Source organism: Hypanus sabinus, chromosome 15 (genome assembly GCF_030144855.1).
Source record: "Hypanus sabinus isolate sHypSab1 chromosome 15, sHypSab1.hap1, whole genome shotgun sequence".
Taxonomy (NCBI): domain Eukaryota; kingdom Metazoa; phylum Chordata; class Chondrichthyes; order Myliobatiformes; family Dasyatidae; genus Hypanus; species Hypanus sabinus.
The window spans coordinates 49,496,844-49,514,114 of NC_082720.1; the positions used below are offsets into that span (position 1 = coordinate 49,496,844).

The following is a 17,271-nucleotide window of genomic DNA, read 5'->3' on the forward strand; positions in this document are numbered from 1 at the left end:
GGCTTTTATTAGATGTTGCTGGCTAGCATATTCTTTGAAGTATAAATGGAGAGATCTGGAAAGGAAGAGCTGGACAGAATGGAATTTGGGACCAAATATTTTAAGATTCTGATCTTGGGAATAAAACTGATGTCTAACCACTCTCTAACAATCTTAGTGCAAGTGTCTAAGTTAATATTTCTATACTGCTTTACGTAATCTCCATTGCATTTTGATTATGAAGCAGAGCAAAACTTGAAAAGCTGTTTAATGCTCTGTGTGATGAAATATTGAGCTGCAAATTGCATATACATTTAACAAAAGAAATAGGGATCAAATATTTTTAAGATCAACCTTTAGAGTTCCTTCAAATCATGTTGCCCAATGATGCTGCGCTTGCCTTGAAGGGAAATGGAACTGGTGAATCATTGTCGCATGTACTGGGGTACAGTGAAAAGCTTGCCTTGCATACTGTTCATATACAGTGCATTGAGTAGAACAAGGTAACAATAACAATTCAAACTAAGGTGCAGTAACTTCAGAGAAAGTGCTGTGCTGTTAAATGATAAAGTGCATGATCATAGTAGGGTAGGTTATGAGATTAAGAGTCCATCTTGTCATATCAGAAGTCCATTCAAGACTGTGTTAACAGCAGGATGGAAGCTGTTGTTGAGCCTAGTGATACATGCTTTTGTATCTTTTGCCCAATGGGAGAGAAGAGATGAGAGAATATCCAGGATAGGTGAGGTCTTTGATTATACTGGCTGCTTTACTGAGATAGTAGGAAGTGTTGACAGGGTCCATAGAGGGGAGATTTGTTTCTGTGTCCATAACTCTCTAGTTTCTCACAGTTATGTGCGGAGCTGTTGCCACACCAAGCCATTATACATCTAGGTAGAATGCCCTCTATGGTACATTGAACAAAAATTAGACTGGGATGACGGGGACAAGTCAAACTTCTTTAGCCTGCTGAGGAAGTGTAGGTATTGATGAGCTTTCTTGGCTGTGACATCAATGTGGTTGGACCAGGACAAGGTATTGGTGATATTCACTCCTAGGAACCTGAAGCTCTTGTTGGATTTTTGGATACCCATAGAGTACCTCAGATGTTGAGATCAGAAAGATCAAAAAAAGTCCTTCATTTGTATAATGAAAACTAAAATATTTGAAAATAAACCTTTTGTTTTATTCTCTTTCTTTCCTCAGACTTTTTCTCACCCATTCTTTTTAAAAAATGTCTATTATTCCATCCATGGAATAATTAATTACAAGCACGTGGCATTTCTTCTCGGGACATCCATCCATTACCATTGTTGCCTCACCCCACAAAATAGGCCTTTCCAGCCCTTCGAGCCACACTCCCTAGCTACCCATGATTTAACCCTATCCTAATCAAGGGACAATTTACAATGGCCAATTAACCCACTAACCAGTACGCCTTTGGACTGTGGGAGGAAACCCAAACACCTGGGGACAACCCACACATTCCGTAGGGAGGACGTACAGACTCCTTACAAACGACGTTGGAATTGAACTTGGAATTGTGGCACCCAAACTGTAACAGTGTTGGTGCTAACAACAACACTACTGTGGTATTTAAGGGTGCTATAGTTAACACTAGCCATTTGGGATGAGGTGCAATATTTGATTATCTTTTGATGTAAGCCATCAATTTGTATCAGATGAGGACTGAATCATGTTTGATTATACGGTATTGCCTCTCATTAGCTTAAATTGCAGTACATTATTTAACAAACCATAAAAGCTATTTAGATGAGCTTTACCTTCCTTGGAATCATGAGGGAAATGCATTCAGAAGAAGGGACTACATTATTGCAGAGAATGTTTAGAGAAGGAAGCATCTTTTTAAATCATACTAAATCTGGTGGACTTGTTCATGAAGGTTGCTCTATTGATACAACATCCATTGCGCTTTACTCTTTATGTGTATACGGTTTAGCTGGCTAAGATTGTTTTCTATTCACTGGAGGTGAGGGTGAACAAAAACGTTATATACTTCACTAATTAAGTAAATATTAACATGAAAATGTTATCCCAGGACAGCCTCGTGAACTGCAGTCAATAATTTCTGTAGTTTTCTTAATTATCACTGCCACACTTTTATAAAGTGAAATAGCAACTCAGCCATTCAAGTTGAGAAACTAATAATGAGATTTAAGATGCTAAGGGAAGTGAGAGTGGAGATTGTTGTGGCTCTGATGATCTTTGCCACTCAGGATGAGCTATTTGAAAACTGGAAGATAGGTAATGTTGGTCACTTGTTTAAAAAGGCAGCAGTGATAAGCCTGGAAATTGCAGGCCCATGGACTTAAATCAGTTATGAAAATGTTCTTTTTAAATTGACATACAGTGTCAGTGTGGATTTGGCCCTTCGAGCAGGGCTACCCAGCAATCCTCCTATTTAATCCTAGCCTCATCACAGAACAATTTACAATGACCAATTAACCTATCAAAAGCTCTGTCTTTGGACTGTGGGAGGGAACTGGAGCACCCGGTAGAAACCCACGGGGTCACAGGGAGAATGTACAAACTCCTTACAGGCAGCATCGGGAATGAATCTGGTTTGCTTGTATGGTAGAGCGCTGTTAACCACTACACTACCATGCTGTCCCCGCTACCATGTCGTTGGAGGAGATTGAGGAATAGGATTTAAGTTCACTTGGAAAGGTAGAGATTGACCAGGAGTCTGCATGGGTCTCTTCAGCCAAGATTATGTCCCATAAATCTGACCAAAATTTGCTTAGACCACAAATCTAGTTTCCTCTATGTAACAGGCAGCAATCTTTTGGACTATTAACCTCTTAGTCTCCCATGTGAATAGGTTTACTGAAGTCCATGTAGATAACATTCATTGCACTGATGAATCTATTTGAATATGTATGGACAGTAAAGACACCAAGCTGATGACTATCCAGCAGCGCTTGATGTCTTCTGTATCAGTGTGTACCCTGAGAACATCCTGCATCAACTCTGTTACATAGCTGCTGGGGATGACCTGGGACCCAGACTGTGCATCCTTCCCGACACCCTCTTAGCAAATTCACAGTCTACGAAGTGATGGGTAACTTTCTCACCACAGCCGAACTGAGAGCAGATGTATTCTTGGAAAGTGTATGAAATTAATATGTTGTGCTTTTTATGCAATACTTTTCTTTTTGGAGGAGAGGAATTCAAGATTTAAGGCTTTTTTGACGTGTATTATACATTTTTACGGAATGTTCTCCGCTGCATTCAAATTATTAGAGTTTGTTCTAGACAACCACAAAAGCTTATTTGCCACTTGTTTCCTCTACACAAAAATACAGTAGTTGGGGAACTGGGCTAGTGTGCCTCAGGGTCAAGACTATAGCTTTTTTATTATTTGGGTATGTACTAGAAATTAATCTAGCTCTGGATTGTAATCTTTCACTCTCACTGGCAGATATGTGATAGATTAAATGCCATTAGTATAGAAACTATGAATTGGGTTTATAGGGACCTGAGATTAACTATTTGGAGTCCTTAACCATCAGTAGCACTGATGTTAAATTAATGAATGCATGAAATATCTCGTGCTTCAGGATGGTTGATTCCCTGTTCAGCTTGTCAATAATACTTGGGTGTGTAGATAATCAGCACACTTGTTGGTCTGAAGCTGAACAGAGGCCATCGTAACTTGTAGGTCTGAAATATGCCTGTATGTCATTCGATGCATCATTTTATGAATTCTTCAATTTGAGTTTGACATCTTATTTTAATGACTACAGTTGGTTCTACTTGCTTTACACTTTGCATTGTCAATATTTTGTTACAACGGATCCCAATTTCATCATATCAAAAACGCTGAAATGCAATGAGTTCTTTTCATAGTTGGTTAAAATTAGTAATCAAGGTGAGGCATGATGATGCACAGGTTTGTAAACAGACCTCTTAACTAAAGAAAAATATTTCTCATATGAAGAAGTGTCCTTTCTCTCCTCTCTACCCACAAACACAAATTGTTTATTTTGTTTTGCTGTCTGTAACTATGTTGTCTAACTGATCCCAGTACAGTACTATTCACTGTCAGCAAATATTTATTTTTTGGTGTGGATCTGTATACAATCTAATATGCATTATCACAGGTTGACTTTGGTTTTTGAAAGGGTAGGCAATATGCAGAAGCAACAAATGGAGGCATTTGCAAGTGAAGTTAGCTTAGAAAGCACAAACATTAAATATTGAAATTTCTTGAATCGAGACAGTACAAAAATCTGTGTTTACTTCTAATGTATTTTGCACTTGTTTAATGAGAATCATTCAGGAACATGAAAAGGAAATCTGAAATTAATGCCTTGTATTACAGTAGTGTTTGCCTTAACAGTAAATAAAATTAAGATTTTGCATATTATAAGTAATTGGATTACTGCCTAAAGTAAGCAAGTTTTACTGAGCAACCAACTAGAAATTCCAGTTTTTTTAGGCAGATTATTAATGTTGTTCAGTGTGGTGGTACAATGCTTCAGGGTTCCTTGCATTTTAAGGACTTATTACATGGATGAGTGCTGCATTGATCTCATTTGTTCACAAAGTTGCTTACCTGTATTTAGCATTCAACATACCAGAATGGAAACTTAACCACTTGAGACTGCAAATATGAATGCTTCTTGTGATGAGACCTTTAAACATCATTAACAGTTCAGCAGTTGGAATCCTTGAAAGAGGCATTAGATAGTTTTAAAATGTGTGGTTTTATATTTTTTAAAATCCTAGAATCAAGACCAAATCTTGGTTGGAGGGAAGACAACACTTTTAAATTCACTTTTTTCTTTACTTTGATACAGTAGAAATGTATTGGTTAAAATATACAAAAGGAAATCCTTTGTTAAAATGACCTTGGATTTACTTTAGTTCAGACTGATGGTGACAGAAAATAGAGTGTGATTGCAATACATGTTTTGATCAGTGATTGGAAACTGGCACTTGCTATTCATAAAGTTTTAAAATCTCTTTAATTTCACTTTACATATTCTATATTTATTAATGCAGTTTGCAATACTACATTTTAAGTTGAAGATACTATATACAGTGGCATGCAAAAGTTTGGGTACCCCTGGTCAAAATTTCTGTTATTGTGAATAGCTAAGTGAGTTAAAGATGACCTGATTTCCAAAAAGTATAAAAGTTGAAGATGACACATTTCTTTAATATTTTAAGCAAGATTACTTTTTTTTACTTCCGTCGCTTACAGTTTCAAAATAACAAACAAGGAAAAGGGCCGGAAGCAAAAGTTTGGGCACCCTGCATGGTCAGTACTTAGTAACACCTCCTTTGGCAATTATCACAGCTTGTAAATGTTTTCTGTAGCCAGCTAAGAGACTTTCAGTTCTTGTTTGGAGGATTTTCACTCATTCTTCCTTGCAAAAGGCTTCTAGTTCTGTGAGATTCTTGGGGCTGACTTGCATGCACTGCTCTTTTGAGGTCTATCCACAGATTTTCAATGATGTTTAGGTCGGGGGACTGTGAGGACCATGGCAAAACCTTCAGCCTGCGCCTCTTGAGGTAGTCCATTGTGGATTTTGAGGTGTATTTATGATCATTATCCTGTTGTAGAAGCCATCCTCTTTTCATCTTCAGCTTTTTTATAGATGGTGTGATGTTTGCTTCCAGAATTTGCTGGTATTTAATTGAATTCATTCTTTCCTCTACCAGTGAAATGTTCCCTATGCCACTGGCAGCAACACAAGCCCAAAGCTTGATTGATCCACCCCTGTGCTTAACAGTTGGAGAGGTGTTCTTATGAAATTCTGCACCCTATTTTCTCCAAACATACCTTTGCTCATTGCGGTCAGAAAGTTCTATTTTAACTTCATCAGTCCACAAGCCTTGTTTCCAAAATGCATCACACTTGTTTAGATGTTCCTTTGCAAACTTCTGATGCTGAATTTTGTGGTGAGGATGCAGGAAAGGTTTTGTTCTGATGACTCTTCCATGAAGGTAATATATTTGAGCAGATGTTGCTGCACAGTAGAACAGTGCACCACCATTCCAGAGTCTGCTAAATCTTCCTGAAGGTCTTTTGCAGTCAAATGGGGCTTTTGATTTGCTTTTCTAGCTATCCTATGAGCAGTTCTCTCGGAAAGTTTTCTTGGTCTTCCAGACCTCAACTTAACTTCCACCGTTCCTGTTAACTGCCATTTCTTAATGGCATTACGAACTAAGGAAACGGCTACCTGAAAACACTTTGCTATCTTCTTACAGCCTTCTCCTGCTTTGTGGGCATCATTTATTTTAATTTCAGAGTGCTAGAAAGCTGCTTAGAGGAGCCCATGGCTGCTGATTGTTGGGACAAGTTTTGAGGAGTCAGGGTATTTATAAAGCTTTGAAATTTGCATCACCTGGCCTTTCCTAACGATGACTGTGAGCAAGCCATAGCCCTAACAAGCTAATTAAGGTCTGAGACCTTGGTAAAAGTTATCTGAGAGCTCAAATCTCTTGGGGTGCCCAAACTTTTGCATGTTGCCCCTTTCCTTTTTTCACTCTAAAATTGTACAAAACAAAAATAATACACTAATGTTGCTTAAAATGTTGAAAAGAATGTTTCATCTTTAACTTTATGCCTTTTGGAGATCAGTTCATCTTCTACTCTCTTAACTATTCACAGTAACAGAAATTTTGACCAGGGTGCCCTAACTTTTGCATGCCACTGTATTAGTAAAGGAAACTAAAATCTGAATTTTATAGTTTAGCAAAATTTGCAATGAACATGGTTTAATTTTTCATCAATGTCAAAAATATTACTTTTGCCTTTTCTTTGGGAAGTAGCATGAATTAATAGGTAAAGAACTCTGAAAGGTGAAAGTTACTGGAGAAAGTATACAATACGAGGAAGTGCGTGAATGAGACAAATAGCGTTATATGATGTTTTATAAAATCCAATGGTATTTGTGTTTTCTGTTTACAAATTAATGATATAAGTTATGTTTACAATTGAAGTTATTTAGATGTATTGAGCATTCAATTAAATGATTCCATATCAGTATAAAAGATTACAGAAAAAATGTGATAGAAATGCTGTCTGAGGGCTAAACATTAGCCAGTATTCTTAGGATGACTCTTCTGCTCTTTAAATATTTTATGGCTGCTTGGTGAAGGATTCAGTTTTATGTGTGACCTGAAATTCTGGATAGTGTGTCACCTTGTTATTCTGGTTCAGCCTTTACAGTCAGACTTAAAACCATAATCTTGTTTCTGATGAAAAGGTAAGATTTTTTTTACCCACTGGGCCAAATCTGACATGACTTCATGTTAATCTGCTGGAAGTGAGGCTTTTAAGACTAAGGCTACGCAATTCATAGAAATTACTATTTTTCTCTAGTTTCAACAGTTTCCTCTGGCTGATGCTGCTTGACCAGCTGAGTTCCTCTGTCAGATTGTTTGTTGCAACTAGATTTTAAGCCTTGTTTGCTTTCCACCTTTGTCTTTAGGTATTGTTGCCTGCAGCTAGTCTGTTACAACTAATGGATGTAAGGACAGCTTGTTGTGATTTCCTACAATCCCAGTTGCATCCAACCAATTGTTTAGGAATTCGTGCATTTGCAGATGTTCACACATGCACAGATCTGCTGAACGAAGCTAACGCATATGCAGGTAGGCAGTGTTTACTTCAGTTTTCTTTGTTAAAACAACAATGCCATAGCCTCCTCAATTGCCAAAATAAGGCCACTCACAGGTTGGAGAAGCAAAATCTCATATTCCGTCTGGGTAGTTTCCAACCTGATAGCTTGAACGTCAATTTCTCTAACTTCTGGTAATTTCTCCTCCCTCTCCTTTTTCCATTCCTCATTCTGGTTCCCCTCTCATCTCTTCTCTTTCACCTGCCCATCACCTTCCTCTAGTCCCTCACATCCTTCCCTTCCCTTCCTTCCATGGCCCACTGTCCTCTCTTATCACATTCCTTCTTCAGCTCTTCACCTCTTCCACCTATTACCTCCCAGTTTCTTACTGAGTGCCTCTTCCCCACCCACCAACTTCTCTCTCACCTGGTTTCTCCGATCACCTATCAGCTTGTACTCCTTTCCCTCCTTCTCCTCCTTACTCTGGCTTCTTCCTCTTCCTTTTCAGCCTGATGACAAGCCTCAGTCTGGAACATTCACAGTTTATTCCCCTCCATGGATGCTGCCTGACTTGCTGAATTCCTTCAGCACTTTGTGTGTGTTGCTGAAGATTTCCATTATCTGTAGAATCTCTTGTGTTTATATGTACACAGAATAATTCTTAGCTTTATGTTTCTAAAATGTAATTAAATTTTGATGCCAGGATAGCTGATCATAGTGAGGCCATGTGTGCAAATAGATTTTGGAGGGAGTTGCCAGCACTTAGTGACTTCTCTGCTAAGTGAGTCACTAATCCAGTTTAGGCGTGTGAAATACTGAGTTGACTTGCCTTACTCCAGTGCCAATTGACCTTCTGTTTGTACTTAGAACTACCCTTCTAATCATCTGCGCTCAATCCTGGCAGCACTGAATTGTCAATATACACTCATTGGCCATTTTATTCAGTACACCTGCTTGTTAATGCAAATATCTAATCAGTCAATCATTGGGCAGCAATTCAATGCAAATAAAAACATGAAGGCATGGTCAAGAGTTTTAGTTGCTGTTCACACCAAACATCAGAATTAGGATGAAATGTGATCCCAGTGATTTTAACCGTGGAACGTTTGTCGGTGCCAGATGGGGTAGTTTGAGTATCTGAGAAACTGCTGATCTCCTGGGATTTTCATGCACGTTGTTAATGAGAGAGGTCAGAGGAGAATGGCCAGACTGGTTCAAATTGACAGGAAGATGACTGTAACTCGGTTAACCACATGTTACAACAGTGATATGCAGAAAAGTATCTCTGAATGCACAACACGTCGAACCTTGAAGTGTTCATCAGCAGAAGACCAGGAGAGGTGGCACTTTGACAACAGTGGAATTTAATTGCTCTAGTCTCACAGTTCATGAGGACCCATTCACTCTGCATTCCTATTGCTTTGAGAACTTGCTGTGAGAGGAATCTTTTGTTGGTATTGTGGGGACAAATTCTTTATGAAGCTTGTGTTCTTTCCCATCCTTCAAAGTACAATGCTTTTAAAGATGGAAAAATTATCTACTCAAATATATCTAGCACTAAAAGATGCATTGGGAGCATAGAGAGAGCCCGAGAACAAGGTGACAGCATTGAGCAGGGTATGACTGTTGTTGTAATGGAAACAAAGAATTTAACCAGCTGGTATTATTAACCAGTGCTGCAGGTACGCAACATTTGTCTGTAGTAACTTGGTTCTGTAGAAGAAGCTAAATAAACCTGAGTAAGGTAACTGAAACTCTCAGGTCTGGTATCACTGCTGTAAATTCAACAATAATATTATATAATGACACTGACTTTTTATTCTATGTTCTAGATTGTAGAGATTATTTAAGAAGTAAACTGTTCTAAGTGTCACACATACTGAGGTACAGTAAAACCAACATTGTTTTGCATGCCATTCATGCAGATAATTTCATCACAACAGTGCATCAAGGCAGTACAAAGGAAAGGCAATAACAATGTGCAGAATGTCGTGTTACAGTTAAAGAAAACAATGCAGTGCAGGCTGACAATGAGTTGCAAGGCCATGTCTGTGGTATCCTGATTCTGAGTCACTGTCTTACTACTGGGTCCTCACACCATTTTACATGTGTCAGCTCTTCATTCTCTTCCCCCCCCCCCACCATTGCTTATTCCAGTCCTGTCTTCCCACCTGTTAGCTACCATGAATCTTGGCTCTGGGCCATTGCCAATGAGATGCAAAACCAACATTGAACTTGTCCAGAAACTGCCTAAAATACCAGCAGGTCTCAGCTTAAAAAGTAGACTTGATTTCCCTCTGTAAATGCTGCTTGACCTGCTGCGTTCCTCCAGCACTTTATCTGTGTTATTCAAATACTCTTGTCACCTCTCCTCCATGATGTTTAAATTTAGCCAAAACTCTGCTGCATGTTTTCTATTGTGCATCATATCCTTGTAGAACTATATTGGCCCAAGCCCCCCCAAATGAAAATTGTTTATTCCTTTCATGACCTTGTCCCTTCCATGTCTTGGGAACATTTCAATGCTGCACCCTTTCTCCCCAAACTGTATGGTGGATGGTAGCATAGCAGTTAGCGTAATGCTGTTACAGTGTCAGCGACCCGGATTTAATTCCTGCCACTGCCTGTAAAGAGTTTGTATGTTCTTATGCCCATGTAGATTTTCTCCGGGTGTTCCATTTTCCTCCCACAGTCCAAAGACATATGGGTTTGTAGGTTAATTGGTCATGTTGGGTCAGAAAGGCCTGTTACAATGTGGTAAATGTCTAAATCTGTAAGTCTGTAAATCTAAACGCTCTCTGTAGCTCTGTTATCTTGCAAAGATCACTTTTCTTTATCATATTTGTGGTTGTGTCCACAGCTGCTTGTACTCTAACTGCAATTCTCCACATGTTTTTTCTGCTCTGTAACATACCCCCTCAATAAAGTTAACAATTGATCCAAACTTTTAGTTGCTTATTGTTTGAATCAGAATGTGCAAATGGATGTTGATATGAATCACCTTTGGCTGTTATTCTTTGTAAAGACTTCCTTACAGGAAAGTTGTGTAATTTACCAGAAGTAGTGTACATTGTTTCTCATGGGTTAGTGGTAAGCTGGTTGTATTCATGTGATTCATGAAGAGTCCTACCGGTCTTAATGCAACATACTTCAAGAAGGCTTAACTGAAATAAGGAGCTTTTTTTAATCTATCCTAGTATCATGAGGATTAAAAAATATATGGTACAAAAGCAAAAAATATTTTGTGATGGTTATAATTTTAACTGATAACATTCTGAAATGCTATTTTAGTCTTATTTAAAAGCTATCTATAAATGCAGATTATAATAATTGTGGCAGATTGTTTGTAAATATTCACAGGTTGAAGCATTTGAATTAGTTTTCTGAAAACTAATTGCTGTGTTAAAGTGCCTGAGCATAACAATGATGTGAATTGATTACATAAATTTAGATAGTAGTACTTTTATACTGTACGTGAATGTTGATTTCAAACCATTGTTTTTGGAGGTGAAGGTCCACAGTGTTCCTATTCTTGACTGAATTCAAACTGCATGGCATGATATTCTGTACCTCAAGACAAACAATCTGTTATTTTTAGTAACCTAATCTATTCAGCTGTAGTATTTTATGCAATCCCACTGCAGTGTATATGCTTTAAAAAAACGATGTGTCCCACAAAGGCTAAAATTCATGGTTTGTGTGTTGTGTGTAGTGTGTCATTTGAACTGTATTGTTTTGCATAACTTCTGAAGTGCCCTTCAAGGTAAATTTTCCTTCACATAAATCCAGCTTATTGCTATGCCTTTGGGTTTCACTGTCCATTGCATTTCCAAATTACTTTGCAAACTAAAATTAGCTCAGTCTATAAAGCTTAAGCACAACTGAAAGGTTTCCTTCTAAATGAGAAACCACGACAAAGGAGCAGAATTAGGCCATTTAGCCCATCATTAAATCACAGTTGATTGGATTTTCTCTCTCAACCCCATTCTACTGCCTTCTCCCAGTAACCTTGATATCTTTACTAATCAAGAACCTACCAATGTCCACTTTACCCAAATATACCCAATGATATCTTCCACAACTGTCTGTGAGAATGAATTCCACTGATTTACCACCCTCTGGCTAATGAAATTCCTCCTCATCTGCTTTAGAGGGATGTCCTTCTATTCTGTGGCTGTGCTCTTTGATTCTAGACTCTTCGACTGTTGACATCTACTGTATCTCGGCCTTTCAGTATATGGTAGGTTTTGACGAGATCCCTCATTCTACTGAACTCCAGCGAGGACAGGCAAAAAGCCATCAACACACACATTATATGTGAACCCTTTTATTCCTGGACCTTCTCCAATGCTAGCACATCCTTTCTTGGATATGGAACCAAAAACGGCTCACAATATTCTAAATGCGCATCAGACCTAATCCCTTACAAAATCTTAGCATTGCATCCTTGCTTTTATATTCTCGTCCTCTTAAAATAAATGTGAACATTGCAACATGCAAGACTGATTGGTATATCATGGCTATTTAATTTTAAATTATTTCCCTCATATGTAAGGCCAAAGAAAGTTTTATTCTGACAGAGTCATAGACTTGTACAGAATGGAAACAGGCCCTTCAGCCAAGAGAATCTGCACAAATCACACATATCCTACAGTAATCCCAATATTTTCATTCACCCATAGATTCTATTCACCCCAGATTCCACCACTCATCTCGGTACAAAGGGGAATTTACAATGGCAAATCAACCTACCAATTTGCACAAGAATGTGCAAACTGTAGATAGTTTCTCCTTCTGGTTTTAAATTCCATATTCCAATCTGATCCTGTTCCAATAGGGAAAATGGATAAGGCTCCTAGATTAGCACAGTTTAGAAATCTTTCAAACTGTTTATTAAAAGCCCCCAAATATCTTTAAATAAGTACTGGCACTGCAAGTGATAACATTAACAAAGTTATGGAAGATTACAGCACAGCAGAGGCCCTTTAGCCCAGGATGTTGTGTTGACATGTTAATCTTCTCCAAGGTCAATCTAGCCCTTCACTCCTACACAGCCCTCCTTTTCATATCATTCATATGCTTATCTAAGAGTTTCTTAAATGACCCTAATGTATATTCCAGTATCACCACCTTTGCAGCACATTCCACACACACACACCACTCTATTTTTAAACAAAAGGTACCACTGATGTGTTCCTTGAATTTCTCTAATTACCTTAAAATTATGCACCTTTGTATTGGTCATTTACACCCTTGGAAAAGTCTCTGGCTATCCACTCAATCTATGCTACTTATCACCTTATATTTATTTAGAGATGCAGTGTGGAACAGGGCCTCAAAGCTCAGCAACACAACTATTTCACCCTAACCCTAGGACAATTTACAATGACCGATTAACCTATTAACCAGTAAGTCTTTGGACTGCGGGAGGAAACCAGAGCACCTGGAGGAAAGTCGTGTGATCATAGGGAGGAAGTACAAGTCCTTCCATATGGCACTGGAATTGAACTCCGACCTCTGCCTCGAACTGTAATAGCATCACACTAACTAGTACATGACAGTGGCACCCTATGTGCCTTTATCAAGGTCAGCCTGTTCAACCTTTCCTCCTAAGACATACTCTGCAGTGCAGGTGGCATCATTGTAATTCCCTTCTGCACCCTCTGTAAAGTTTCTACATCTTTCCTATAATGAGGTGACCAGAACTGAACAAAATATTCCAAATGTAGTATAACCAGGGATTTATAGAGCTGCAACATTACTTCATGGCTCTTGACCTCAGTCACCTGACCAGTGAAGGTCAGTACACCATACATATAGCTTCTTAACAACCCTATTAATTTTGTGGCAACTTTAGGGGAAATATGGACATGGACCCCAAGATTCCTCTCTTCTTCCACACTTCCAAGAAACCTGCCATTAGCCCTGTATTCTGCATTTGTTTGACTTTCCAAAGTGAGTCAATTCAGATTTCCAGGTTGAACTCCATCTGCCACTTTTAGGTCCAGCTCTGCATCCAGTCAATATTCCATTGTAATCTACAACAAGCTTCTACACTATTCACAGCTCCACCAGCCTTTGTGTCATCTGCAAACTTAGTAACCTAACCCAGGAAAGATTCTGGCATGGATAAAGCAGTCATTGATTGGCAGGAGGCAGAGTGGGAATAAAGGGAGCCTTTTCTGGTTGGCTGCCAGTGACTAGTGATGTTCCACAGAGGTCTGTGTTGGGACTGATTCTTTTTACATTATACGTCAATGATTTGGATGATGGAATTGATGGGCTAATTGCAAACTTTGCAGATTATACAAAGATAGGTAGAGGGGCAGGTAGTTTTGAGGAAGTAGAGAGGCTACAGAAGGACTTGGACAGATTAGGGGAATGGGCAAAGAAATGGCAGATGGATTATAGTGTTAGGAATATATGGTCATGTACTTCGGTCGAAATTGAGAGAAATTACAAAAAACTGAAATGCAAAGGACTTGGGAGTCCTTGTGCAGGATTTCCTAAAGGTTAACTTGCATGTTGAGTCTGTGGTGAGGAAGGCAAATGCAATGTTAGCATTCATTTCAAGAGCACTAGAAATATAATCAAGGATGTAATGTTGAGAGTTTATAAAACACTAGTAAGGCCTCACTTGGAGTATTGTGAGCAGTTTTGGGCCCCTTTGAAAGGATGTGCTGAAACTGGAGAGGGTTCAAAGGAGGTTCACAAAAATGATTGCAGGATTGAGTAGCTTGTCACATGAAGAGCACTTGAAAGCTCTGGGCCTATATTCACTGGAATTCATAAGAATGAGGAATGACTTCATTGAAACCTATTGGATGGTGAAAGGTCCCAGAATAGATACCTGTGAAACACCACTGGTTATCACTAGTCAATTGGTGGAAAATTACTAAGGATATAATCTTGCATACTACCTACATCTTAAAGGACCTTTGTGTGCTATGGCTTTATATTTATTCACCAACTGCGGTGACTTTTTATTCTCCAGGTGATTCCTCATGCTAATCACACAGGTAATTCTTCCTCCGACTTTTTGTAAGGTGTTGCCACACCTTGATTAAATTCTTGATTGTACCCCTTTGTGTCCTGATTGTTCAATATAGAAATATTTGCTATCCCACCATTTTCCACAGCAAAGATGCTTTGATGCAATGAAGTTTTCTTTGTGTTTATTAGCAGTATAACTGCATGCGTTTAGACTATAGGGTAGCACAGTAGCACAACGTTAATTCAACGCTATTGCAGTGTGGGGTGCCAAAGTTTGGAGTTTAATTTTGGTGCCATCTGTAAGGAGTTTGTACATTCTTCCCATAACCATGTAGGTTTCCTCTGGTTAACTGGTTTCCTCTCACGTCCAAAAACACACCAGCCAGTTAGTAAATTAACTGGTCATTTTAAATTATCCTGCGATTAGGTTCTGGTTAAATAGGTGGATTGCTGGCTGGTGTGGCTTGTTGGGCCAGAAGGGCTTGTTCTGTGCTGTATCTCTAAATAAAATAAAAGCTTTTTCTTTAAATAAATACTTCTGAATTTCTTCTCCAGCTTAAGCACTGCTAGATCCAGTTCTGACACTGTTCACCACAGCACCTTGGGGAAGAATTTAACTTAGCCTCTGGGTCAGTTTTTGCTTTGTCTTGAGTTGTGCATTTTTACTACAGGCATATGTGTGTATAAATCCGCACAGATACAATGGAGTTTGGGATTGAGTCTGGATGGCTGGAGGTGTGAAGCAATAGCTCCAAAAACTGCACCACAATGCTGCCCAGTCAAGTCTCCCATTTTAATTTTGACTAAAGGAATTTGGCTAATATACCTCACAGATGGAAAAACATTTTGATATTCTATTTAAAAAAAGAAAATTCTTTTGTTTATAAATGGTTTAGTGGTGAAGTGTGGAGTCTTAAGAAACCCTATCTAGTTGGAGTTGTAATTGTTTTACAATTTCTAAACTTAAGTGTATGTTAAGGTATTATTTTAAATTCCATTGTCAAGAGATGGTTTATACAGCTCCTATCTCACAAGATAAGACATTAGGTAAAGAATGATTTGTCCACAGCAGGTAGGTTGTCAACATTTTTGGGGAAAAGTGCATTTTTGGTTTCCAGCACATAGTATGTGTGAGAGTGTCAAGTTCTACCAGTTGTATTTGTCTCTGCAGTTCATTTGAAGTTGGTGGAAGTGGATTCCCAGATGTGAGTACAACTGGCAGCTTATGCTCTCAAATCCTTTAAGTGTTAATGTCCAATTGCAAATTTCTTTGCTAATGTTATGTACTGGGGTCGACCCTTAAAGCATTGTATTAGTTTCACAGGTCAGGTATCAACTAATTTTTATTGGCATTGTCACACATACTGAGGTACAGTAAAAATGACATTGTTTTGCGTGCCATTCGTCAAGATCATTTCATCACAACAGTGCATCAAAGTAGTACAAGGGAAAAGCAATAACAATGTGTAATATTGTGATACAGTTACAGAAAAAATGCAGTGCAGGCAGACAATGAGGTGGAAGCCATGAGAAGGTAGACTGCAATATCAGAAGTGCATCTTATCATAGCAGAAGTCCTTTCAATTGCCTTATAACAGCAGAATAGAAGTTTTACTTTAGCAATTGCTCGATTTCTCAGTTGGCGGATTGTACAACATGAGTGCAAACACTCAGATTTATAATTGCTTGCAAGAAACCCATGGTCCTTTAAACAATAACATTTGAGATTGCCTATGCTAATTCTCCATAGATTCTTTCAGAGTTTTGTTTCGTTATAAATATTTGAATTGAAATGACTTTTAGCAGCCTGAACTTTAGGGTGGAAAGGATTTGGTATACGAAAGTATGCTGTTGTTACTGCAATAAAACTCCAGTGATCTGCTATCCAGCATTCAAACAATTCTTATCATTCACGTCTTTTCACCAGGTGTTGTTTGCTGTATTGCCCGTCCACTTGCTGTATCTGCAGTTTCCACACTGTCTATCCAGGTGACCCCGGCTCTCAATAACGTTGTCTACTATAAATCTGAGTACTTGCATTTGTGTAATCTGTTGATTGTGCAATAAAAATAGTTGAAAACTAAATAGTGAACCTAATACTACCCTTTAAGCAGACTCCAGTATATAACATTCACAATGAAATTAATGAATTAAGAACAAAAAAAATCTGCCAGTACAGCACCACGGAGATCGTGAGCTTGTTGGATTAGTGGAGCTTTACTGTAAATCAACAATCTCATTTTGATTGATGGTTTGCGAAATGAAATGTACTGAGTGAATGAGAGTGCTCCTCCTAGGGCTGCTGAAGAATAAAAACTTTTTCTTTAAGATCTGTCATGCAAGTCTTGATGCTGCCAGCACAGAGAAGAAAAGTATTCAGTTTGTCAGTTTGATAGGCAGCTGTCAAAAATAAATAATATTTATAAACTGCACAGACAAGCAATATTTTTAATTGAATGTATTTATATGTAGATCATGGACATGTATTACTAATAACAGTTCAGACAATTACCTTCTGAAATTGATTCATTTTGAATTATTTTTCCTTTTTTTGCTTATATGAAAATGAGACCAGCTGTTTGCTTCATTTGTACTTTAATTTTATAAAATGAACAGTGGTCTCTGTTTAAGGATGAACATTGCAAATACAGTTGTTGGTATCCAGGGGGGATTGGTTCCAGGACCCCCCACGGATACCAAAATC

General features: G+C 38.4%; 1 protein-coding gene across 5 annotated transcripts in view; it reads left to right on the plus strand.

Annotated features, from left to right (window-relative positions):
* The window catches only part of LOC132405508 (kelch-like protein 3), a 99,125-nt gene that overhangs the window by 25,677 nt on the left and 56,177 nt on the right, over positions 1-17,271 (plus strand). For all 5 annotated transcript variants that reach the window (XM_059990375.1, XM_059990377.1, XM_059990378.1 and 2 more), the window contains exon 5: positions 7,446-7,608. In XM_059990375.1, coding sequence (XP_059846358.1) covers positions 7,446-7,608 — 163 coding nt within the window. The remainder of the gene's footprint in view (positions 1-7,445; positions 7,609-17,271) is intronic.